The sequence below is a fragment of the Phaethon aethereus genome (genome assembly GCF_964289735.1).
Source record: "Phaethon aethereus genome assembly, chromosome: 1".
NCBI classification, from domain to species: Eukaryota; Metazoa; Chordata; class Aves; order Phaethontiformes; family Phaethontidae; genus Phaethon; species Phaethon aethereus.
Genome location: NC_138575.1, coordinates 223,397,723 through 223,424,249, shown reverse-complemented (window position 1 = coordinate 223,424,249; position 26,527 = coordinate 223,397,723). Strand labels below are relative to the sequence as shown.

Sequence of the window (26,527 nt, the reverse complement as noted above, 5' to 3'; positions counted from 1 at the left end):
GTGGACTCAGCCCAGGAGCGCTGCGCCGCCAGCCCGGCACCCTGCCCGTCTCCCAGCCTCCCCTAGCCCCGGCCTCGCCCAGCACCCGGCATCCATGTCCCACACCCCCCCCCCACCCCAGTGTGCAGCGTCCATGTCCTGCACCCCAGCCCTCCACACCCCAGCGCCCAGCATCCACGCCCTGCACCCCAGACCCCACCCTGGCCCAGGGTCCTGGGATGAGGTAGGACCCGCTGGCCATGCTGGGGCCGTGTGCTGGCCAGGCCGGGTGGAAGTGGCACAGAGCAGAGCTCACAAAAATACTCAGTGCTTTATTTCGACCTCAAAACCATGGCGCAGACGCTGCCGCGGCAGCACACCACACGCATGCAGGCAGGGGAGGTGGATGGAGCACAGCACGGTGTGGTGGGGACACACGGATGGACATGTGCACGGCAGGACCCGCTGGAAGGCCACCCTGGCCACCAGCCAGGGCGCGCAGCTCCTCCTGGAGCGGGCTCTGCCCCACCCTGGGAGCACAGGGATGAGCCCTGGGACATGCCAGGGGACTGGTGGTGGCGGCTGCATTCACATGAAGGGCAGTTGCAGGGACCCACATTGGTCCTTCGCTGCTGAGTGTGGTGTGGGGCGAGCCCTCGCAAGCACAGAGCTCCTGGTGCCGCCGACAGGCTCAGCCGACTACCCCTGCCTGCAATCCCTGCCCATTCCAGGAGCAAGCCCTGCAACCACAGCACCGGCTCCCCGGTGCCTCCCTGTGCAGGATGTGGCCAAGCCCTCCTGGGCCGTGGCCACAGCCCCTGCGAGCCAGAGCCCCCTTCCACAAGCGCTGCCTGGCCTGGCCATGCATGGGGAGGAGTGGAGCAGCCTGGGGATGCTGCCGGCACCCAGTTCCCACCCAGATGGCACCACCGCCATGCCAGCCCTCCAGCACCCTGGCAGCCAGAGCCTGCAGAGGGGTGTCACCGCCAGCACCCTCCTCCCGGGGCAGCAGCAGCACTGCTGAACCCCAGCAGTTCCCAGCTCCAGTCCTATGGCACAGGGGAAGCCGTGCGGAGGTCAGAGCGAGGACCTCCAGCACCAGCACACTCGTCCTTCCTCCCCAAGCTGGGCTTGAACCGGAGCACAGCACCCCTGCGAGCACCCTTTGCTTGCTGGAGGGGACTTCTGGGAAAGGCAGAGCAGGAGAGCGTGGATGCTCTTGGCATCTGCTGTGCCCTGTGTGCCCCTGCACTCGCGCTCTCCTGCCTGGCTCCCGTGCAGTCTGTGCACAGGCCAGCACCTTCAACGACGCTCCCCTCCCGGCAACACAGGCACGGATGGGCCGGGACCCTGGCCCAGCCCTGGTGGGGAGCGCAGTGCCCGGGGACAGCCCTCAACCGCGGCTCCCATGCTCACCCCGGGCTCGGGAGGAGCCTGGACCCAGCCCCAAGCACGGCAGTGTGGGCCCAGCGTGGCCCCAGCCCTGCACCAAAGGCTTTCCAAGAAGTCAAGGCTGTGGGCTGCTCCGCTTTGGGGGTGCAGCCAGAGAGATGCAGGGGCAGCAAGTGCTCCTTCTCCCAAGGCTGCCTTAAGCTTCGGGGCCCGAAAGGCCACCAGCCCATTGAGGACCTTGGCCAAGGACCCCCAGCTTCAAGGAGGAACCATGAGCCCACCCAGGCAAAGCAGGGGCAGGGCAAGGCTGGCCCCCCGTGCCCCGACACTGGGAGCAGAATCCTGCTCTGCCTGGAGCACCCTCCAAAGAGAGAGGCATCAGGTACCTGCCCCCCTCCTCTGTCCTCCTGCCCAGCCCAGTAGCTGGCAGGGAGCTAGGGCAGAGGGTACTGGCCTCGAGGGTCCCCAGCAAGAGCCCCCAGCTCCAGGCACAGCCAGGGACCACGCACTGATGCTTGCAGGGCCCAGGACCCTGGGACGATCCTTGCAGCAGCTCCATGGCAAACGCCCTGGCCCTGGGGGCAGCAGGAGAGGGAAGGGGCCCTCTGCCTCCCCCAGGGGAAGAGCAGCCCCCGCCTGGCATCGGCACCACAGCTGGCTGTGGCACGAGGCCGGCTAGAAGTGCTTGTCCTCCAGCAGCGAGCTCACCACCAGCTCCTTGTTGCCGAAGTCCCAGAAGGCAGTCATGTGGAAGGCCATGTTGGAGAGGACAACCAAGTACTCCAGGAAGGCGAAGACGGTGTACACTGGCAGAGGAAACACAGCAGGTGAGGGGAACCTGCAGCCAGATCTGCCCTGGGAGCTGGAGGATCTCCTGGGGCACCCCCCCGGGGCAGCAGGGCACGGGGCTTGTCTGCTGCTTGAAGCCAGGCGGGAGGAGAAGGGCGGCTGGGCACCATCCCTCCCGGGGGAGCTCTCCCAGCCTCTGGCTGGGATTTGGCAGGCAAGGCATCACCCTGGCCCCTTCCCCGTGCGTGTGCCCCCCGCAGCCCTGCCCCAGCCCCCTTACCTCCGGGGCCGCAGTACCAATTGTGGTGGAAGTAGACACACACGGCAAACGCAAACGTGGTGAAGGTGAAGAAGAAGAGCAGCTGCTTCCACTTGTATGACTTGCGCTCCTGGAAGAGGCCAAGAGCTGGGTCACAGCCCCAGCCGGTCCCCGGCGCCTGCGCCGTCCCACTCACCCGGCACAGCAGGGACCCACGGAGGCTGCAAGGGCTCAGCCCTCGCTCCTGCGGACGCCGGAGATGCCGGAGCAGCCGCTCCCATCCCCAGGGAAGCTCTGCCCTGGCCCCGCCGCAGCCCTGGGGCACGGGCAGGCACTGGGAGCCCCTCTGCACCTCGACTCCATGGGCACAGCCGCTGGGGTAAGGACCATGGGCCGCGCCGGCTGCTTTGGCTGGGCTGGGACGTGGGGGCAGGCAGCGGGATCACACCTGTGTGGAGCTAAACTGAGGAGCTGCCGGGCTCCCCACGGCGGGGCACGAAGCAGCCCTGGGGACAGGCTGCTGTGGGGGCCTGCAGTGTGCCACCAGCTCCCAGCTGGCTCTTCCCTGGGGACTCGCTGCCACAGCTGAGTGAGAGGCAATGGGAGCCATGGGGGCCTCCAGCACCATCTGAACGAACAAGCCACACGGCCCCTGACAAATTCGGGCGACCCCAGAGACAGGAGCACCTGGTTGCCCGCAGCTGTGCTGGGATGCACACGGAGCCCTCGCAGCTCCCTGAAGACAGGCCAACGGCTCTACCAGACAGTAGATCCTCCGGCTGCGGACGGGACGGCTGCAGGTGGCCCCGGCTCCCCTGGGCGCTGCCCAACCACCCCGGCACGGGGAATTCACCGGTGTGTGCAGGCGGCGGCAGCCGGCGCTGCACGCCCTCGCTCACAACTGTGCCAGGGAGGAGGAAACCACATGAAGGGGTGGCAGCTGGGGCGGGTGCTGAGCCGAAGACATCACACAAGCCACCCCGGGACTGCGGGGGGCCCCATGCTGTCCCCCAGCATCACGTCCGACAGCACAACGGGCGGGAGCAGAGCACAGGGCCCCCTGCCCCCAGCAATGCACAGCTTGCTGCTTCTGTGCTGGCAGAATCTGTCCCCTCCCAGCCCAGGGGCCACCCCTCTCCACCATGCTGAGCACCCCCAACCCACCGCCCTGTCCACACGCTGCCCAGCACCCCCGAAGCTGGGGGCCATGGGCGCAGTGTTCCCCCCAGGAGCTGCAGTGGGTACCAGCTCCAGTCCCCTTCCTCTCTTTCTCCCATCACGCTGAGCATTGTGAACAACGGAACCTAAAGACCTGGGGTGAGCAAGGAGCCCCTGTGGCAGAGGAACCCCAAACCATGGCCGGACACTGAGGAGGATGCAGGGGAGACCCCGGCGTCTCCATCCCAGCATGGGGTGGCCAACACACTGCGTGCTGGGACAGGGGGGCTGGAAAGGAGGGGGCCGGGAATGCCATGGACGGCCCAGACACAAACTGTTATTCCCATTTCTGGGTAGGAGGGGAATTTCCCCCTCGTCTGCTGTTTTACCTGAGACAAAAACTCCATTTTCAGGGACTGCTGAGAATAAGGAAAATTTAAATTGCCCCATCACACCTTCCATTACCCCCGGAAAGCGTGCTGGCAGGCTCCGCCAGCCGCCCTGCGAGCGCAAACAGGTCACGGCACAGAGGAAATACCAGAGAGGAAGGACGGCCTCGCGGTCGTCTTCGCCATCTGGGGACGCGGGGCCGACGCCGCCAACACCCCACAGGGCTCAGGCAGGTCCTTTCCTGCTTGGGCTGATGGGGGTCCCTCTTCCCCAGCGGCTCCTGGGACCCTCTGGAGCAGGGCTTCCTGCAGGCAGGAGCAGGCAGTCCTGCCTGCAGTCCCTGCCCACCAGGAAGCAGCAGGCAGCTGGTGCTCCGTCGTGATGGAGCAGGGGCGGCGCGGGGTGGGGCGAGCAGCGGTGCCAACCCGGGAGTTAAATAACAATGAGCGGCCGGGGCCAAGGCGTTTATGTAAAGTTTCACACCGGAAAAGCGGGTCACAAAACAGCCTTGTTTTCATCCAGGTCCCGCAGCAGTGGAAACAGTTGTGCTATGAAGTGGCAGCAGAGTCCTGCTCGTCGCAGCAAGGTGAGCAGCAGCTCCCCTGCACTGCATCGCACCGTGCTGCGCTGCACCGTGACATATGGCACCGCGCTGTGTTCTTTGGATACAGAACGCAAGTATCATAGATCTTCCCATCTGAAACTAGACAGTGATCAATAGGCGTAATATAAAGTGTATTCTAAAGACGCAAAAGCAAGCAAACAAGCAAAAAATCTCTAAACTCTGTTTTTTCCCCACCTGAATCATTGTTTTAGGTCCTAAACCTGCTATTATCGAAGCATCAGGTGCTCCATGCTGCACCCTGGGACACTGCACTGCATCGTACGGCACTGCAGTGTGCTGCACTGCATGGCACCATACAGCTCTGAACCACACCGTGCTGCACCACACCATGCTGCACCACGTCGCTGTGCCGTATCATGCAGCACCTCGCTGTGCAGCACGGCACCGCGGCACGCTGCACAGTCTCCGAATCCACGCCTTGCAGCAGGCTGCTGCTTGCAGAGGGCTTAAGGCACCCCCAGCTTCCTCGCAAGGTGCTCCCAGTGATCTGGCAGCTGAAGGCTGGGGGGTACCAGGCAGCCCACCCTCCCGGGACGTCCTCAGTGAGCACCATGAGGGGCCATGGATGGGGGACTCCAGCAAAGCCGGGGCTGTGGGAAGCAGCAACAGTGACCGACGCTACCTGAGCCACGAGTGGGTGGTGGGTACAGTCCACGCTGGTGAGCAGACAGGCAGCACATCAACCTGGGCTTCCCGCACTGCTGCAGGGACCTTCCCCGAAGAGCAGCAAACAGTGCCACATTTCAAGTCAGCAGCTGCTGAGAAACCTCTGCTCAGCAACGTGGGTATCAGTCATGACATGTGCAGCCTCCCAGCCCCCATGCACCCCTGGGGACCCTCCACTGGCAGCCAGCACCCTGCAGGCGTAATCCTCTGGGGCACCGGGCCGAGCTGGACGTGCCCTGGCATTAGGGATTAATGCCTAATTATCCACTTGCCACTATAATCCTTGGTCAGGCTGGGCCCAGCCCAGGGACTGGCCTTCCAGGGAGAAGCAGAGGGCGAGCACAGAGGGTACCTCTCCACCCACGAGGCCCTAGGGGTGCAGGGTGCTGCGGTGCCAGCCTGGGGTGGCTACTCCTGCCGGGACCCTCAGGGGTCCTGTGGCAGGATGAGGGGCAGCGCAGGGGCAGGAGACCCCCAGGTTAGCGCCCTGGAAAGGAGCTGACAGCTCTAAGCTGCCTGGCAGGAGGCTGAAGCCTCCACACTCAAGCTCCTGGTGAGGAAAAAGAAGGATAAGAAAATCCCAAGGATGTGGGACGAGTGACCGTGAAATGCTCAGGGGACACACTGAAGCAGGGAAGATGCCTTTAAAGCCTGGGAAATGCAGAGGGACAGTAGGGCACCCCTCCTTCCCAGGGAAGGAGGAACCCTGACCCTAACCCTAAACCTGATCCAGAGCCTAAGTTTAACCCAGCGTGGTGCAGCACAGAACCTGCTCCCCTGCAGGGCTGGGGCAGAGGGACGCCGGGGCAGAGGGACGCCAGGGCAGAGGGATGCTGCCAGGGTGCTCCCATGCCTGGCAAGGGCAGCAGGCATCGGCCACCCAGGGACATGGTGCTCCAAGCTCAGCCGGCTTCAGGCTGCCCCTGGGCCCTTGCTGGGGCTGCTGGGCTGGTGCAGCTGCCGCTGGCAATGCTCAGCTGCCAGCCCCAGCTTTGCAATCTCCTCCTGGCAAGGCAAACCAGGACTCCCGGTGTCCTCTGCAACCCACTCCAGTTTCACACAGCCCCCCTGCTGAGCCAGCCCTCCATAGCTGGATGCGTATCTGGCCCAGAAAACCACAGGCAAATTATATTTAGTCCAGCAGCTTGCAGGCTTTGAGCTGAGGCACGTTCCCCCTGCACTCACTTGAAGGTGAGTCAGGAGCAGGAGGCCAGATGATGGGGAAGAGAAGAGACTGGCTGCACCAACCCAGCCTGGCAGGGACAGCCCTGCAGCCCCAGCCCAGGACCCTGCCCTGTGTGGCTCCGAGCCCATGGAAAGCACCTGGTGGCTCCTGTCCCTGTCCTGGGGAGCTCCTGGCCCTGCAAACATGGCTCCAAGGGCCAGAGGGGATGGCTGCTGTGAACAGGCAGGTAGGAAATGCCAGCAATGAGGCACAGAGCCTCCCGCTTCTTTCACTGCCTCTGGAGAGGAAGAAGAGGGACCCTGCAGAGTTCACACCCCAGTTCCTGATGGGAACAGGGAATGGAATTGCAAAGTGACATGAATTCAAAATGCAACAGCTTTTTTGTGGGGACCTCCTAAGCACTGGCTCTGCTCCTGGAGCTGTCCCTTTCTCAGGGACAAGCAGCACCCTCAAGGCTACATGCTGCACACTGGTCCCAGGTCCCCCTCGGGCGTTTCTGGCTCCCCTGCGGTGAACCCACAGAATCACTAAAGTTGGAAAGGACCTTCAAGATCATCAAGTCCAACCATTAACCCATGCCCACTGAACCATGTCCCGAAGTGCCACATCCACACGTTTTTTGAATACTTCCAGTGACGGTGACTCCACCACCTCCCTGGGCAGCCTGTTCCAATGCCTGACCACCCTCTCGGTGAAGAAATTTTTCCTAATATTCAATCTAAACCTCCCCTGGCGCAACTTGAGGCCATTTCCTCTCATCCTATCACTAGTTACTTGGGAGAAGAGACCAACCCCCACCTCACCACAACCCCCTTTCAGGTAGTTGTAGAGAGCGATGAGGTCTCCCCTCAGCCTCCTCTTCTCCAAACTGAACATCCCCCAGTTCCCTCAGCCGCTCCTCATCAGACTTGTGCTCCAGACCCCTCCCCAGCTTCGTTGCCCTTCTCTGGACAGGCTCCAGCACCTCAATGTCCTTCTTGTAGTGAGGGACCCAACACTAAACACAGGATTCGAGGTGCAGCCTCACCAGTGCCGAGTACAGGGGCACGATCACTTCCCTACTTCTGCTGGCCACACTATTTCTGATACAGGCCAGGACGCTGTTGGCCTCCTTGGCCACCTGCGCATGCTGCCGACTCATGTTCAGCCGGCTGTTGACCATCACCCCCAGGTCCTTTTCTGCCGGGCAGCTCTCCAGCTACTCCTCCCCAAGCCTGTAGTGTTGCATGGGGTTGTTGTGACTGAAGTGCAGGACCCAGCACTTGGCCTTATTAAACCTTGTACAGTTGACCTCAGCCCATCAATCCAGCCTGTCCAGATCCCTCTGCAGAGCCCTCCTAGCCTCCAGCAGATCAACACTCCCACCCAACTTGGTGTCATCTGCAAACTGACTGAGGGGGCACTCGATCCCCTCATCCAGATCGTCGATAAAGATATTGAATAGGACCAGCCCCAGAACCGAGCCCTGGGGAACACTGCTTGTGACTGGCCGCCAGCTGGATTTAACGCCATTCACCACAACTCTCTTGAGCTCAGCCATCCAGCCAGTTCCTCACCCAGCAAAGACTAAACCTGTCTAAGCCACGAGCTGCCAGTTTGTCCAGGGGAATGCTGTGGGAGACACTGTCAAAGGCTTTACTAAAGTCCAGGTAGACAACATCCACAGCCCTTCCCTCATCCACTAGGCGGGTCACCTGGTCATAGAAGGAGATCAGGTTGGTGAAGCAGGACCTGCCTTTCATGAACCCATGCTGGCTGGGCCTGATCCCTTGGTTGTCCTGCACATGCCCTGTGAGTGCCCTCAAGACGAACCGCTCCATGATCTCCCCCGGTATGGAGGTCAGGCTGACAGGCCTCTAGTTCCCAGGATCCTCCTTCCGGCCTTTCTTGTAGATGGGTGTCACATTGGCAAGCCTCCAGTCTTCTGGGACCTCCCCTGGTAACCAGGACTGCTGATAAATGATGGAGCGTGGCTTGGCAAGCTCCTCCACCAGCTCCCTCAGAACTCTCGGGTGGATCCCATCAGGCCCCATAGACTTGTGGGTGTCCAGGTGGCTTAACAGGTCCTTAACTGCTTCCTCCTGGATTATGAGGAGTATATTGTGCTCTCCATCCCCATCTTCCAGCTCAGGGGGCTGAATACCCTGCGGATACCTGGTCTGGCTACTAAAGACTGAGGCAAAGAAGGCATTAAGTACCTCAACCTTGTCCTCGTCCTTGGAGACAATGTTCCCCGCCATATCCAGTAAGGGATGGAGATTCTCCTTGCCTCTCTTTTTGTTGTTAATATATTTGTAGAAGCATTTTTTCTTATCCTTTACGACTGTGGCCAGACTGAGCTCTAGCTGGGCTTTTGCCTTTCTAATTTTGTGTCTGCAAAAGCGACACCACTGCCCTACTGGGCTGCTGTCACTAGCCCGCTGGCTAGGTGACAGTGCTACTGAGGAGTCGGGCTGAAACCACACATGTTCACTGACCGCGTTTACGGTACCCTGCGCACGGCTCCAGCAGCAGCTGGAAACTCAGCCCAGCTGTCCTGCTCCAGCAGCGCGAGCACAAATGGCTTAACCAGCGCTGAGGGGGACAGGAGCGGCAGCGGAGTGAGTAGCGTGCCTGCCAGCCAGGTGCTGGTCAGCCCCCCCGTGCTCACGCAGCCGGGGTTGCACCCGAGCAGAACCTCCGCCTTCACATGTGCTGCACAAGATGCTTTCCAGAAGCCGCCAGCCTGGGGCCAGGCTCAGCCCTGCGGAGCAGGCTGATGGCAGCCTGGGCTGCTGCGGGGCAGGGCCCCAGTGCCGCAACACATTGGGACCCGGCTCCACTGACAGGCCTGAAGCAGCCAGTCCACTGGCCGCCGCACCCATGCATGCGTGTCTCCCGGCCGAAATGCAGCCACTAGTGACGCCAGCCGCTGGGGCAGGGGCGAAATATGTTTGCAAACAAGAAGTGAAACTGCTCTGCTCTGCTGCACCACTCATCATCTTCACCATGGCAGAGCCAGCTGCGGAAAGAGGGTTTTAAAGGGCATGCAGCTGGCCAGGAGCAGAGAGCGACTGTAGAGGTGGCAGCCAGGGAGGGCAATGCCGTGCCAGCCACGGCCAAGCACCAAGGACTGGGTGTGCTGCCTCTAGTCCTCTACGGTCCGTCCATAGATGGAGGCTCTCTGGCTCCATTTTCCTTGTTCCCCCGAGTTCTCTTCTCTGCTTTGCCCATTCCCCTCCTCCTCTCAACCTGCTTTCTATTTTCTTCCCTCTTGAAGAGCTTTATTTTCCTTTCTCTCACTATTTGCCACCCTGCAACTGGAAACCATCTGTACTTCCCCATTACGAACAAGTTCCTCAGCACCTTCCTGCCCTTGCAGAAAGGCAGTTGCAACATGAGCCCCGACGAACGCAAGGCTTTTGCAAGACCAATTCCTGTCGCTCATGCGCTGAAACTCCGGCAAACCCAAAGAGCTTTACTCCCTCCAGCAGTGCTAAATACTAGTGCCAGACATGGGGCTTGAGAAGGGCTCTGCTGGCCCCTTCCTCCCCCCCGATGCCAGCTCTGGTCCCCGAGGGGGCTGTGCACAGACCCCCTGCTCCCTCCTCTGGACCAAGTAGGAGGAAGGCTGGGTCCAGCCTTACAGCTCCTCGCATGGAGTTTGTCCTGGAGATGGTTCCGGGCTTGGCCCCAGAGCTCCTGAACTCCCCTGGGGACCCTCAGTGGCTCCCTCTGCTCCAGTACCCTCTGCCGAAGAGGAGGGAAGGACAGGACACCGTGGGACCAGAGTTGCTCCCCTCGCCCACCCCCTCCAGCCACTGCCAGCTCCAGGGCTGGGGGTAGCAATGTGAACAAAAAGTCCCCACAGCCAACACAAACAGAGCCACAATCTGGCCCCGAGATGCTGTGACCCGCAACAAGAGATCACTTGCACCCTGCCATAAACAGCCCCATGAGCCCCCAGTCTGGCTAGCTCAGCACGCGCTGCCCAACTTCTCCCCCTCTCCTGCTGAGGCCGGCAGTTCCCGCTGGCCGCTTGGCTCGGGGCGAGCAGGATGTGGCGGCGGCACTGCGCTCACCGCAGCCTCGTGTCAGCCCTGCTGCCCCTCCCCTGCCCAGCCAAGGAAGCCATGGGTGTTGCAGGAGCTGGGCTGAGCCCACCAGCAGCCCCGCAGAGCCCTGCTGCCGCTGGCCTTGGGAAGCGGGCGCCCAGGCCCAGGAGGCCCTGCCCGGTCCGGAGGAGCCGTGGCCCTGTGGGAGCGATTCACAGCAGGAGCGCAACTCGCCCATCACGGGACACCGATGGAGCGCCAAGGCAGATCTGCAGAGTGACGATAAGGGCGAGCGCCCGCTTATCAAAGGCGTGTCAGGCCCTTGGCCCGCTTCGTCCAGACACATCCAATCTGAACAGCCACGCCACCACCGCACAGTGCTTTCCTTTTTGGAGGAACCCGCCCGCCGCCCTCGCTCCCCGGGCGACAGCTCCATCTGCCGACACGCGGCCCCGCAGGAGCTGGTGCAGGGGACACCGGGCTTCTGGGGAGGGCCGGACGAGCCCTGGCTCCAGGTCAGGGCTGGCCCCAAAGGGGTCCCTCTCTCTGCAGGGAGACACACAGCCTTGGGGGGGACAACACGCCCCTGCAGGCAGCTCCCCTCCACCAGCAGGGCCTTTCCAGGATGGGAGAAAGAAGCCGCACCGGGTGGTGGCACATTCAGCCAGGGCATCACCGTGCCCCCCTGCACTTCCACACAGGGATATGCTGTGGTCAACATGTCCTCAGAGGGAGAAAATGCTCCTCTGCTGGGCTTGGGCATGTGCGCCAGGACACAAGAGTGCCCCAGCACAGCTTGAGCCCTGCAGCATCGGGGAGAGGGTAACAAGGACACCTCGCCCACTGCGGCACATGGTGGAGACGCTGCGGCTTGGCAGCAGCCCCCAGCCCAAGCGAGTCCTGCAGGGCAGCGGGACAGGTTTGCTGTGCCACTCAGCCCATGCCCAAAACCAGCCACCCAGCAGCACCAGACTGGTGCACGAGACCCAGGTCACAGCACCCATCAACACTGACCCCGTAGGCTTTGTGGGCGCAGGCTTCTCCCCCAGCAAGGCCACCATCCCACAGCAGCTTCATGGACTGGCCGTGGACATGCAGACACACGTGATAGGCTCTGGACAGCCATGCCAGCACCTCCTGCCTGCTCTCCTCAGCTCCTCGGGAGCGGGTAATGAACTAGTCCTGGCAGGCAACATGGCAGAGGAGGGCAACCTGCAGGCAGAAGCGCTGCCAGATCACACCAGGCCAAAACACCATGGGCAGGACTTTGCTCACGGTGTTCCCTAACATGAACTTGGGAGAAACCCATCTGAATTACCAGCAGAGAGAAGCCAGATGTTCAGAGGTAGGCTGCTGGCCTCCCTGACCTGATCCTCCGGCTCCGACGCTGTGATGGGTCAGGGATGCATTACACCAGAGCTCTCCGCCTGCAGTCCCTGCTACACACAGCGACAGGTACCCATCACCATCAGGGCGTGAAGGCTCAGAGCTCAGCCCAGGGAACGGCCACTGTGCCCAGCTCACAGCCAGCATCTGGTTTTTTGCTCCCGCGAGCTGACGGCAGGACTAGTGCCGCTGCTAACAGGCTGCAACCAAAACTCACGCCTTGCTGCAACGCCACAGTCTGCGAAGGAGCAACACCTGCAGACAGGCATTCCCCGGGGGGGACTGCTGCTCAGGGAGCCATTGCCCGAGGTGCAGTGCTGGGGGAAGAGATGCAGGGGCTTGAAGCTCTCACAAAAAAACAAAAAAGATAAGCCTTTCAGTTCGTAAAGGGGGCTGAGAAGAAAGATGGGGACAGACTTTTTAGCAGGGCCCGTTGCAATAGGACAAGGGGTAATGGTTTTAAACTCAAAGAGGGCTGATTAGGACTAGATCTAAGGCAGAAATGTTTCACAATGAGGCTGGTGAAACCCTGGCCCAGGTTGCCCAGAGAGGTGGTGGATGCCCCATCCCTGGAAACATCCCAGGTCAGGCTGGATGGGGCTCTGAGCAACCTGCTCGAGTTGGGGATGTCCCTGCTCATGGCAGGAGGTTGGACTAAATGGCCTTGAAAGGTCCCTTCCCTGTGATCCCTGTGACAAACTGTTCTGTGATTCTATGACAAAAAGATGAAATAAATAAAGGAAGCTACTGGAAAGCCGCCAAGCAGTGACTGCTGAGCTCCCATCATCCCCATATCACCAGAGACAACAGATCTTTTCCCAGGGAGAGAGAGAACCCCAGGATCTCCAAATGCCCCTTTCACAGGGAATCTTGCAGCCAAACAACGGCTGGAAACTTAATTTCCAGGTCTCGGAAATAAGCCAGCAAGGGGACAAGCGCGGTGAATCCCCAGAAGGGAACGATAAACAGCCATGATGGAGCAGGAGCCTTACCAAGGCGCTCTCTGTAACTGCCCGAGCAGACCCCACGCACAGCACCTACCCTGCCCCATATCCCTGTACACAGTCCCTTCAGAGACACTTGCTCCCAGCCCTTCCCAGCTTTCTGGCCCCAGGATAAGGGCACACACCTCCAACAGTTTCCCCTGAAGGTCTCTGCTTTGCAAAGTTCCCTGGGCAACACAGTCCAGGGAGCCCTAGAAACCCTTCCCCACTTGGTACTGGGGAGCATAAAGGTGGGACTGGGCATCATCTGGGCGAGACACATCCCTGAGGAGGAAAGGACAGAGAGGCCCAGGGAGCCCAGAGACCCCAGTAAAGCCGAGTGTAGAAAAGGCACATAGACGCAGAAGCAGCTTTCACATACGGAGTTTCGAAGCTGAATGTCCTGACCTGCCCATCTGTGGCTGTGCCGGTACCCACGGTCCAGCACTCACGCCACAAACCCGCGCAGCACCAAAGCTGTACCTGTGTGATGGAGCCAGAAGCGCCTGGCTGGATCCTCTGCCTGGCCCGCGGCACGACCAGCAAGCCCCTGAGCCCACCAGCCCCCTCACAGAGAACAAGACCGACAGCCGGCCTGCTCAGTGCAGCCGTTCCTGGAGGAAAGGGATGACACAACACCTGCTGCCCACTGCTGGCAGCTGCTCCCAGTTTGTGGGACCAGCAGGTTCCCGGTTCCCCAGCACAGAGAAGCCAATTTCAGCTCAGAAGCAGGCATCCTCAGGCAAGGAGGAGGAGTCAGCAAACCCAACCCACAGGGACACAAATGGGGTGGTTTTCAAATGTCAGCTCCACATGAAAACCAGAAAATAGGAAATTAAAAGATTCCTCCTCACTTTGTTTTGGTGAACCATGAATTTTGGTGATCACATTTCCCAGTTTCACCTGGTTACAGTTATTTCACAAGCAAGAGACAGCCAAAGCCCTCCACCGCCAGCTGAGAATCCCCTCCCCAGCACCCAGCATCGTACAGAGAGAAGAAAGAAAAGTTTCTGTACCTCGGGACTTACTGTGTGTTTCTTAGTCATTCTCCAGAGAATGCACGTCAGGAGCATGTGGCCCAGGGCTGATGTGATGAAGACGATGAAGGCATTTTCATGGATTGCTGAATCAACAAGACAACAGATTTCCTGTTAAATCTGAGCCAAGAGCAGAAGAGGAACACAGGGCAGGCTTTGGGAGGGCGAAGGACTGCTTTCTGCAGGATGCGGTCCTGCTGGGAGTCCCAGCACCCCGGAGGTGCTGTGCCCCCAGCACAAGCAGCAGCCCGGGGACCAGGGTCCATGCAGGAGACAGAGCACGGCTCCACACCTGCTGTGCCCAGGCACAGAAGGAGAAGGTGGATTTAATGACAAAGGTGCTTGTCTGTGCCTCGCAGCCACCCATAAGCCTGGGGCTGGAGGGAGATGCGAGCTGCTGGAAGGCTTATCCCAAAGGTGCCAGGAGGGTGTGTCTGTGCTCTGGCACCTGGTCTGAGTCTCCATTGCTTCTCACAGCTGTAAGCCTCAGGCACTCTCGAGAGCAGCTCAGTATCACCACTATTGTTCTAGGGATGGGGAAACTGAGGCATGGAGGATGGTTTACCCAGTGAGTCAGTCCAAGATCCAGAAAGTGCCACCTTCTGGCCTCCTGCATTATCTACTTGCCAATTAACAGTTGTAATAAACCTCACCACCAGCACCAAAGCCATCTCGTGTGTCACTGAACTAGCACAGATTTAGGGTCAGGCTGGAAACGCAGCTGGAGCAACACTCAGCCAGAGCAGGTCATGAAACCCCAGCGCCACACACACAAAGCCCATGCAACTTCAGGTGAATTATTTTCAAACAAGTGCTTCTATTTAAGAGGGTTTTGCAGCGTCTTCTCCAGGAACCGAATCACAGGCTGAATTTCCAACCACCTGAACATAAGAAATTATCTTCCCTGCTTCCCCTCTCCATTCCAGGGGAAGGGAAACCACGTGAGGAGCATGGCAAAGGCAGCTGTTAGAGATGAAGATGTGAGCCGTGTCTTGCAGAGATGATTAACTTGAGGCTGTTCTCCTCTCAGCACAGCAGCTAAGGTCTGTAACTTTCCCCACAAACCTGAGATTAGTCTGTAACAAGGATCTGAGAAAACTGGGTTAGACTCAGCTCTCAGTGTGGCTTTTGCCCAGCCACTTCAGTCTCCTCCTCACACAGCTCTGCACAAGTCAGGCAGAGCCATCGGCTGCAAAATAAGGTGCAGGCAGAGCCATTCGGGTGACAATGCGCTCCAAGTTATCCAACCCCCAAAAAAGCATCTGAATTTCTAAGGGCATGCTCCCAGCCCTGATGCGTCAGAGAAGCCCCATGGGCAGGTCGGTCTGCAGAGGCAGGCGGGGTGGCAACGGGATGCCTTCCCATGGGGGACAGGGAGCGCTGGCAGGAGATGAGGAAGGTGAGCTGGACATTCCCTAGACCACAGCTGGAGGTTCACATCCAGCCATCCCGGGTCACTGGGCTCCGCTACGGATCTCCATCCTCAGTCTAAAGGCTGGGGAGGTCCTTGGACTCTGTTCATGACACCGCAGCCCTGAAGCCACCTGGCTTACTGGTGCAGGCCCAGTGGAAGCCAGTGAGCACCCAAAAGGTGGGAAGCTGCATTGGACATACAGCCGGTGTGCCAGTGAGAGGCCCCAGCATGGACTACTCTGGGCATGGCTCCCGAGCGATGAGCAGGTGAGCAGAAAGGCAATAACCACTGCCCTGTGAAAGACAGAAGTATCTGCGAGTGGGAAAACGAGCAGCGTGCGCAGAGAGCTGTCGGCTGTCTCACCAGCCCGAAGAGTTTTGGGGCTCACACGCTTGTTAGCTGTTTTTCCTGGACAGCCCGCCACTTCGGCATGCAAGATGCAACATCTCCTAACACCCACTTTGACAGGGAATCAGGGCAGTGCCCGCATGGCTCTGTGCTTCCAGTGCAACACCCCACTCAGACAGCAGCAGTTGGCTGGGGGGAGCCTCAGAAATCATCCACCCAGTCCTCTGCACTGGGGCTGGACCCCTCAACCCCAGAGGCACCCTGCCGGCCTTCTTGGAGGGCTCCGGTGGCCATAGCCCGTTTCCAGTTCGTTGCTCTAAGCAGTGGCAAAGCTTCCTGGTCCCCACCACATCTGCCTTTGAAGAGCTTGTTTTCCTCGCCCGTCATGAGTAGGAAGATACTCTCAGCACAAAATCAGCTGCATCCCTGCTCCCCATCTCACCTCCCTTGCTGCAAGGAGACAAACCCTCTTCTGTCAACCTCTCCTCACCAGCACTGCTCCAAACCTTCTCAGAGCTCTGGCCTGGCCTCTCTCCTTGCGAGACTTTGTGACCACATCCTCCAGAGTGGTCCCACAGCCAGACACAACATCCATCACCACCACCCTCAAACGGTGTGCAGGGACAGCTGCTGCACAGCTCTCCTGCTGACAAGTCCCAGAACGGGGTTTGCTTCCACTGCAAAAGCATCACCTCACTGGCTTGTGGGCTTGAGTCCTCTCAAGTCAAACCCCGGTGCCTCCTCCAGATCTCAGGATTAAACAGCAGCTGGATATCGTCACTGGCACTTAAATTCATTTCAGATGAGACCATGAGAGAGAAGGGCATTTCCCAGCCTATTGTGACCGTATTTTGCACACACTGATTCAACCTGAAAAATTCTAATTTTGTTTTCAGGTCAATACAGCAAATTTTACCCAATTTTGTGGGCGGGTGTTTAAAACACAGCTGGAAGAGAGCGCAGGCTGGAAGCCAGCTCAGAGCCAAAGCTCAGCAGTGGAGAGAGAGGGTATAGGAGGGACAAGCACTAACCTGCCTTTGCTCTGCAGCGGGAAGATGCATTAAGCACAGCCTCAGCACACAAGTGGGAACCAAGCGCTAAAGCCTGATCCTAGGCTTGATACAAAAAATTCAGCCTACGGTTTCAGCCATTATCAGCAACCAAGAATTTTGGTAAGAACACAGCTATTTGCACGTTATGGACATAACTTTGCTCTGTAAATACTAGTTCTAATAGAACAACCTTTTCTTTTTTCAAACTGTTTTTTCCTTCCACACTGACTACTTCCAAAACACTGGTGTCCTGGTTTCAGCCAGGATAGAGCTGGTTTTCTTCACAGAAGCTAGTGTGAGACTGTGTTTTGGATTTGGGATGAGGAACTGTTGATAATGTGATGATGTTTTGGGTTGTTGCTGAGCAGTCAAGGACAGTCCAGCTTCTTGTGCTGGCCTGCCAGCAAGCAGGCTGGGGGTGCACGGGAAGCTGGGAGGGGACACAGCCGGGACAGCTGACCCAGACTGGCCAAAGAGATATTCCCTACCATCCGACGTCATGCCCAGTACATAAACTGGAGTTGGCCGGGGGGCGGAAATCGCTGCTCGGGGACGGGCTGTCGATCACGGGGTGGTGAGCAATTTCTGTATTGGGCATCACTTGTTCTTGTACATTCCTTTGTTGGTATTATCATTATTGTTCCCTTCTTTCTTTCTGTCCTATTAAACCGTGTTTATCTCAACCCACGAGGTTTTTCCTAATTCTCTCCCCCGTCCCACTGTGGGAGGGGGAGTGAGCGAGCGGCTGCGTGGTGCTTAGTTGCCGGCTGGGGCTAAACCACGACAGTCCTTTTTGGCGCCCAACGTGGGGCACGAGGCTTGAGATAATAACGGTTGCAGGTCACAATATCAGTTTATTTGATTTGCATCATGCTCTCGTCTTTGCTGTACACGTTAAGGATCGGTGTTGGTTTCTGCGGGCTGCTGTACTCTGCAATGATTAGTAATGTCTCGCCTGTGAATTTTGTTTTTAGAACACTGACCTTGAGCTTAATGTGGTATCATCTGAGCTCTGTACTAAAGCCGTTACTGTATTTTGGCTACAGTCTTGTGGAGACGATTAGCAATTATACTTCTGCCTCTGAAAGGTTTTTTATGGAGGAAATGCAGAATGGTACCTTTGCTACCCTCTATCATAACATTTCCTCCTTCGTCACAATAATTTTTCAGTATTTTGAACACCCTTGGGTAGTTAAAATACCTCTATTACTACTTCTGGGGAACATTGTTTCGGTTTTGTCTAAGGTTGGCAAGCGATTTAAGAATATCACCCGGAGATCTGCCCCAAGGCTGGATAGTTATGAATGGCAGGGTGTGTGGAACAGCATGGGCAAATGCCTGGGGCGGTGGGCACCTCCGGTGTTTTGGAGCTTCACTCCTGAACAAGTGCAGAATCCTGATAAACTAGCAGAATATTTGGAAGAAGTATGCTGTCGGCCTGGCAGTTCCAAAGAGACACAAATCATTGCAATGTGCTGGGGCCTGGCCCATGCCTACCGAGCTCTATTTAACACTATGCAAAGGGGAGAGAGGCTCTCTGGGTCTGATGGCAATGTGGCAGGCACTGTGACTACTCCAACCCCTGTGGCAGGCACTGCCACTACTCCAACCCCCACGGCGGGCACTGTAGCTACTCAGACTGTTGCAGCTGAACCAGAGAACCAGCCCATCCCGGTATCAGTTGCCCCTGTACAAAAGAAGAAATCTTGGAAGCGGAAGTCAGCTCGTTTAGTAAGGGAGGAGGAAGATTCTGCTAAGAAGGAGCCAGAGGAAGAGAGTGAGGAGGCAGAGTGCTCTGAAGCAGGGCCATCACAAGTACGGAAGAGGGAAGAGAGCGAGTCATCACTTGAAGAGGAGGAAGAGGAAGAAGTCATAAAAGAGACGGTAACTACCCAATCTCTATCACTGAGTGAACTGCGAGATACGCGAAAGGATTTCAGCCGTCGTCCAGGTGAGCACATTGTCACCTGGCTGCTCCGATGCTGGGATAATGGGGCCAGTAGCCTGGAATTAGAGGGTAGGGAAGCCAAGCAGCTGGGATCCCTTTCTAGGGAAGGGGGCATTGACAAAGCAATTGGAAAAGGTGCACGAGTCCTCAGCCTCTGGAGACGACTCCTGTCGGGTGTGAAAGAAAGGGATCCCTTCAAGGAAGATGTTCTATGTCACCCAGGCAAGTGGACCACCATGGAGAAAGGTATCCAGTACCTGAGGGAGCTAGCTGTGCTGGAAGTGATTTATGGTGACTTGGACAATGGACAATCATCCAAAGATCCAGATGAAGTCAATTGCACGCAACCTATGTGGCGGAAGTTTGTACAGAGTGCACCATCATCATATGCCAACTCATTAGCAGTAATGGCCTGGAAGGACGGAGAGAGACCAACGGTGGATGAATTGGCTGGCCAACTCTGGCAATACAAAGAAAGTCTCTCTTCGTCCCTACGGGCCTGCGTCTCTGCTGTAGAGAAACTGTCCCAGGAGTTCCGGCAATTCAAAGAGGATATGCCCTACCCTCCACCCGTACGGACCAGTGTCTCAGCCATTAGGAGTAAGCGCTCTTCTGTTCAAGAGAGAAGATATAGAGGATACACACCACGAGCCACCCTGTGGTTTCAATTGCGTGACTACAGAGAGGACATGAGGAGGTGGGATGGAAAACCTACCTCGACCCTAGAGGCACGAGTACACGAGCTGCAAGGAAAAACAATTACAAAAGGGGGTTCAGGTTCCTCGAGAAAAATCGTCGCTCCACTTTCCAGTGGGCAGCTTCCCAGAAAGAATAGAAGAGCTGATCTCACCTCTGATCCTCTTGAAGGGACTTCTGATTCCTATTTACAAGAAGTGGGTAACGAGTACTATGAGCAGGACTAGAGGGGCCCTGCCTCCAGCCAGGCGGAGGAGAGGGACAACCGAGTTTATTGGACTGTGTGGATTAGATGGCCTGGCACATCAGACCCACAGGAATATAAGGCTTTAGTGGACACCGGTGCACAATGTACCCTGATGCCATCAAGCCATATAGGGGCAGAACCCATCTGTATTTCTGGAGTGACAGGGGGATCCCAACAGCTGACTGTACTGGAGGCCGAAGTGAGCCTAACTGGGAATGAGTGGCAGAAGCACCCCATTGTGACTGGCCCAGAGGCTCCGTGCATCCTGGGCATAGACTATCTCAGGAGAGGGTATTTCAAGGACCCAAAAGGGTACCGGTGGGCTTTTGGTATAGCTGCCTTGGAGACGGAAGAAATTAAACAGCTGTCCACCTTGCCTGGTCTCTCAGAGGACCCTTCTGTGGTGGGGTTGCTCAGGGTCAAAGAACAACAGGTGCCGATCGCTACCACAACAGTGCACCGGCGGCAATATCGCACCAACAGAGACTCCCTGATCCCCATCCATGAGCTGATTCGTCGGCTGGAGAGCCAAGGAGTGATCAGCAAGACTCGCTCACCCTTTAACAGCCCCATATGGCCAGTGCGAAAGTCTAATGGAGAGTGGAGACTGACAGTAGACTATCGTGGCCTGAATGAAGTCACGCCGCCACTGAGCGCTGCCGTGCCGGACATGCTAGAACTTCAATATGAACTGGAGTCAAAGGCAGCCAAGTGGTACGCCACCATTGATATTGCTAACGCGTTTTTCTCAATCCCTTTGGCGGCAGAGCGCAGGCCACAGTTTGCTTTCACTTGGAGGGGTGTCCAATACACCTGGAATCGACTTCCCCAGGGGTGGAAACACAGCCCTACCATTTGCCATGGGCTGATACAAACTGCACTGGAACAGGGTGAAGCTCCAGAGCATCTGCAATACATTGATGACATCATCGTATGGGGCAACACAGCAGAAGAAGTTTTCGAGAAAGGGAAGAAAATAATTCAAGTCCTTCTGAAAGCTGGTTTTGCTATAAAACAAAGTAAAGTCAAGGGACCTGCACAAGAGATCCAGTTTTTAGGAATAAAATGGCAAGATGGACGTCGACAGATCCCAACGGATGTGATCAACAAAATAACAGCTATGTCTCCACCAACTAGCAAAAAAGAAACACAAGCATTTTTGGGCGTTGTGGGTTTCTGGAGAATGCATATTCCAAATTACAGTCTGATTGTAAGCCCTCTTTATCAAGTGACCCGGAAGAAGAACGATTTTAAATGGGGCCCTGAGCAACGACAAGCCTTCGAACAAATCAAACAGGAGATAGTTCATGCCGTAGCCCTCGGGCCAGTCCGGGCAGGACAAGATGTTAAAAATGTGCTCTACACGGCAGCCAGGGAGAATGGCCCTACCTGGAGTCTCTGGCAGAAGGCACCAGGAGAGACTCGAGGTTGACCTCTAGGGTTTTGGAGTCGAGGATATAGGGGATCTGAGTCCCGCTACACTCCAACTGAAAAGGAGATATTGGCAGCATATGAAGGAGTTCGAGCTGCCTCAGAAGTGGCTGGTACTGAAGCACAGCTCCTCCTGGCACCCCGACTGCCGGTGCTGGGCTGGATGTTCAAAGGGAGGGTCCCCTCTACACATCATGCGACTGATGCTACGTGGAGTAAGTGGGTCGCGCTTATTACACAGCGGGCTCGAATAGGAAACCTTAATCGCCCGGGAATCTTGGAAGTGATCATGGACTGGCCAGAAGGCAAAGATTTTGGAATATCACCAGAAGAGGAGGTGGCGCGTGCTGAAGAGGCTCCACCATATAATGAACTGCCAGAGAACTAAAGGCAATATGCCCTGTTTACTGATGGGTCCTGTCGTATTGTAGGCAAACATCGAAGGTGGAAAGCTGCTGTATGGAGCCCTATACGACGAGTTGCAGAAGTGGCTGAAGGACAAGGTGAATCAAGTCAGTTTGTGGAGGTGAAAGCCATCCAGCTGGCTTTAGATATTGCTGAACGAGAAAAATGGCCAGTATTCTATCTTTATACTGACTCATGGATGGTAGCAAATGCTCTATGGGGGTGGCTGCAGCAATGGAAGCAGAGCAACTGGCAATGCAGAGGCAAGCCCATCCGGGCTGCTGAATTGTGGCAAGGTATTGCTGCCCGACTAGAGAATCTCGTCATAAAAGTACGTCACGTAGATGCTCACGTACCCAAGAGTCGGGCCACCGAAGAACATCAAAACAACCATCAGGTGGATCAGGCTGCTAAGATTGAAGTGGCTCAGGTGGATCTGGACTGGCAACATAAGGGTGAATTATTTATAGCTCAGTGGGCCCATGACACCTCAGGCCATCAGGGAAGAGATGCAACATATAGATGGGCTCGGGATCGAGGGGTGGACCTGACCATGGATGCTATTGCACAGGTTATCCATGAATGTGAGACGTGTGCTGCGATCAAACAAGCCAAGCGGTTAAAGCCCCTCTGGTATGAAGGACGATGGTTGAAATATAAATATAAATATAAATATGGCGAGGCCTGGCAGATTGACTATATCACACTTCCACAAACTCGCCAAGGCAAGTGCTATGTGCTTACCATGGTGGAAGCAACCACCGGATGGCTGGAAACATACCCTGTGCCCCATGCCACCGCCCGGAACACTATCCTGGGCCTTGAAAAGCAAGTCTTATGGCGACATGGCACCCCCGAAAGAATTGAGTCGGACAACGGGACTCATTTCCGAAACAACCTCATAGACACCTGGGCCAAAGAGCACGGCATTGAGTGGGTGTATCACATCCCCTATCATGCACCAGCTTCTGGAAAAATTGAACGATACAACGGACTGTTAAAGACTACACTGAGAGCAATGGGTGATGGGACATTCAAACATTGGGATAAACATTTAGCCAAAGCCACCTGGTTAGTCAACACTAGGGGATCTACTAATAGAGCCGGCCCTGCCCAATCAAAACTTCTATGTACTGTAGAAGGGGATAAAGTCCCTGTGGTGCATGTGAGAAACATGCTGGGGAAGACAGTCTGGGTTACTCCTGCCTCAGGCAAAGGCAAACCCGTTCGTGGGATTGCCTTTGCCCAGGGACCTGGGTGCACTTGGTGGGTAATGCGGAAGGATGGGGAAGTCCGATGTGTACCTCAAGGAGACTTGATTTTGGGTGAAAACAGTCAATGATTTGAATTGTATTATGTTAATTGTTCAGTATGACATTACTACTATGGCTGCTATCTACCATATCAATGGTATTATAGTAAGAATCACCCAGACTGATGAAGAATGAGCTTCACTGAAACCAAGCAACGTGCAGCAGTGATGAAACCAGAACTGGCTTCAGCAGCTTGCGCCCAACAAATGCCTCGAGACCGACATCTTCGACCTGCAGATCATGGACATGGATCGTGCCAGAGGACAATCCAACACCACATACCATCTCCCCTGCCCTGAGAGACTGCTATGATGGATGAAGCCCAGAGTCATGGACTGACTGAACTCCACAGACATTTTAAAGTGATGGCCCATGGACTAAGAAAGTGATATCTGTGTGTATATATTAAAAGACAGGAAGAGTAATAATGAATAATTGGAATGTATTGAAAAGTATAGGACCCGGGCATGACGTAAATGGTATGGAATAAGGGGTGGATACTGTCCTGGTTTCAGCCAGGATAGAGCTGGTTTTCTTCACAGAAGCTAGTGTGAGACTGTGTTTTGGATTTGGGATGAGGAACTGTTGATAATGTGATGATGTTTTGGGTTGTTGCTGAGCAGTCAAGGACAGTCCAGCTTCTTGTGCTGGCCTGCCAGCAAGCAGGCTGGGGGTGCACGGGAAGCTGGGAGGGGACACAGCCGGGACAGCTGACCCAGACTGGCCAAAGAGATATTCCCTACCATCCGACGTCATGCCCAGTACATAAACTGGAGTTGGCCGGGGGGCGGAAATCGCTGCTCGGGGACGGGCTGTCGATCACGGGGTGGTGAGCAATTTCTGTATTGGGCATCACTTGTTCTTGTACATTCCTTTGTTGGTATTATCATTATTGTTCCCTTCTTTCTTTCTGTCCTATTAAACCGTGTTTATCTCAACCCACGAGGTTTTTCCTAATTCTCTCCCCCGTCCCACTGTGGGAGGGAGAGTGAGCGAGCAGCTGCGTGGTGCTTAGTTGCCGGCTGGGGCTAAACCACGACAACTGGCATGAAGCAGAACTCTGCAAAGCCTCGGCAGCCACGAGCAAGACCACCGGCACGACAGTCAGCACAGAGTGCAGGAGGAGACACCTACCATAGTTTTCAGATGAGGACACGTACGTCAGAATAAGAAGGGCAAAGTTTTCGAGCAGGTTGAGCAGCAGGTTGAAGTGGCACAAGCGCAGGTAGCGAGGGTGCGAGCAGTGGCAGCTCTGGTAGTGGTTCCAGTAGGCGACTGCCACCAGGAAGCGGGGAGCTGAGTGGAGGCCGATGCAGAGGCGCCAGACGTAACGCTGGGGGGTCTCGCCTCCGATGGCGGCGCTGATGGAGGGGAGGTAGTTAGGGACCTGGAAGAGAGACAGTGGCTCGTGGAGAGAGGCACAGGGAGTGTGTCATATTGTTGTATTTACAGCTCTCCAAGATGCTAAAATTGTTTGGGGTTTTTTTCTAAACAAGTTTATTCCTATTTCAAAAGCCAGGGAACATAACGTGGTTGTAACCTGGTTCATCCCCCAGGACCACGCAGCTCCCAGCCCTGCCGGGACAGTCCCTGGGCGCTGGGGTGCCTTGCTCAGGGTCCTGCTTGGGTTTCTTCGCTTTATACTTTTGAACTTTATTCCTTCCCTTTACTCAGCCGTGGTCTCCTGTGTGTTCTCTGCCCCCAGGTTTGGAGAGAGAGGAGGGTGTACAGTTTTGTTAGCCCAATCCTAATGGAGAGGACTGATAGCAACAGCAGGCAAAGACAGTGTTCAGGGAGGAACATAAAAGCAGGAAAACTATCAATGCAGCCCCAGAATAAACCCCTGACCTCCAGAGTTTCACAGCTCGGGGACTTCCCGAGTGAGTCATAGCTGCTATGCACCAGGTAATCCACTCTTCCATGATCCTGCTTGATCTCCCCTGGAGCCCATGCAGAACTGTGCACCCCGCCAGTGCCCTGCGGAGAGGCGTTCCCCAGATTGGCTCCTCTCAAGGCATCCAAGAAGGAGCTGGCTCCTCAAGCAGAACCTGCCACCTCTATATGATATCCCCTACTTCTCATACTGGCAGAGGGGTGCAGTGGATCCCTGCCTGCTCTCTCCAGGCCAGCCACAACCTCAAAGGTCTCTGTCTTGCCTCTCCCTGCTCTCAGCCCATTGTCTCTTCCTGTGTGCAGCTGAACAGCCCTCGCTCCACCACCCCAGGAGCAGGAGCTGCATCACACCTCTGAGCGTCCTTGCTGCCCTGCCCCATATATCCGAGTTGCGAGGAGGCGACAGAACCACAGGCTAGGTGTGCACGCTATTTATTTCTCCAAATCAAACTGCCCTGGTGTTTCATTGCTCCATCACGCCCCTCAGCAGCCTGCCTCGCCATCCCTGCTCCAGGATCGCAGCATCACTGCCAGCCTGTGTCATCCCACTGCGTACAGGCACAAGGAACAACGCAGACCCCATAAAGCCCAGGGATCAACTGCTGGTGTGAGGATGACCACCTACTCCTCCCCCCTGTTCCCAGCTTGTAACCAGCTGCTTATCCACGCTTGTGCTATGGCTGCTTGGAAGCCCTGGGGAGGAACCCAACCTCATCCCTTTTGGAGATCCAGGCAACCCCTCTCAACCCGTATTCTCCAGGCATGTGCTTGTGACTGCTCTGAAGAACTCTCGTAGATCTGAGGGGCAGCAATTCCTTTTCTAAAAGCTGGGCTAACTCTTCCACAAGACACAACATTTATCTGTAGCTTCACCAGTGTTATTCCTAATCCCCACTAATGGGCTCAGTAGAGACACCAGCCTGACCAGCCTGTACCTAGATCCCTTTTAAAAGCTCGAGATCCCGTAACACTTCTGATGGGAAAGCTCAGAAGAAGAGAGGAGCCTTGCCACTGTGCCAGCTGCCGCAGCCGAGCAGCCACAACCTTGGAGGACTTTGCGTTTTGCCAATGAGAGTCACTTACCCCGCAATGGGTTGCTGTCGTCTCCTGGAAATGGAACAGCAGAGACCAGATCACACAGAAAAGGAAGCCAAAGAGCGGGCAAAACACAGTCCCAATGGCCAATGTGGTAAAACGTAGCCGGAAGAGGATCCCATCTCGATCCAGGGGCAGTGGTACCTGTAACATCTTGATGGACCTGAAAACGACAGGCAAACGTTTGGTGGGGATTCTCTGTCCTCCTGCAAGGTGCAGCCCTAAACAGCCCTGGGCAGGGATGCACACATACAGCTGGCAGAGGCGTGTCAGACACCCATGTCTGAGAGCCTCACAGTCCTACGGTGGGCATCAGGGACAGGCAGCCGAAAGCAGCCCGAGACTCATGCGCAGCAGCGAGCAGGGGCAGAGCAGTGGCCTGCAAGCAGCAGGGTTGTGCGGGCGGCAGGACATCCCGGACTGGGGCTGCGCCCTACTGCAGACCGCGAGACCGATCTGGCTGGAAAGGCACGTGGAGCCCTTTTCGGCGGGGTATGTCTATCCAGACTGTTCCCAGGCTGTGCTCAGAGCTGCTGCACAGGACAGTGCTGACGTAGCAAGGGCCCTGCATGGGGCCCACTGTATGCTGCCGCGAGCTGTGGCTCCTCCAGCGCATCCCCAACCACTCGCAGCATCATTCTCACTCCGTTGTCAGCGCACCATAGCCATGCACAGCTCCGACACCACATCCAGTACCGTCCCAGCCAAGCACTCAGCACCTTTATGGGCAGGAGTCCAGCTCCAGGATCAGGACTTTGCAAGCCCTGCACCTTGCACAATGATAAAGCCGTTGCTCATCAG

At 56.7% G+C, this 26,527-nt stretch overlaps 1 protein-coding gene across 1 annotated transcript; it reads right to left on the bottom strand.

The window, feature by feature from the left end:
* Window positions 1-2,046: 2,046 nt before the first annotated feature.
* Window positions 2,047-25,879, bottom strand: PGAP2 (post-GPI attachment to proteins 2; the record flags this gene model as incomplete). Its single annotated transcript, XM_082000513.1, has 5 exons — window positions 2,047-2,177; window positions 2,441-2,549; window positions 13,864-13,970; window positions 23,873-24,125; window positions 25,715-25,879. The coding sequence occupies 5 exons, from the start codon at window positions 25,877-25,879 to the stop codon at window positions 2,047-2,049; spliced, it is 765 nt and encodes a 254-aa protein (XP_081856639.1).
* Window positions 25,880-26,527: the final 648 nt, after the last annotated feature.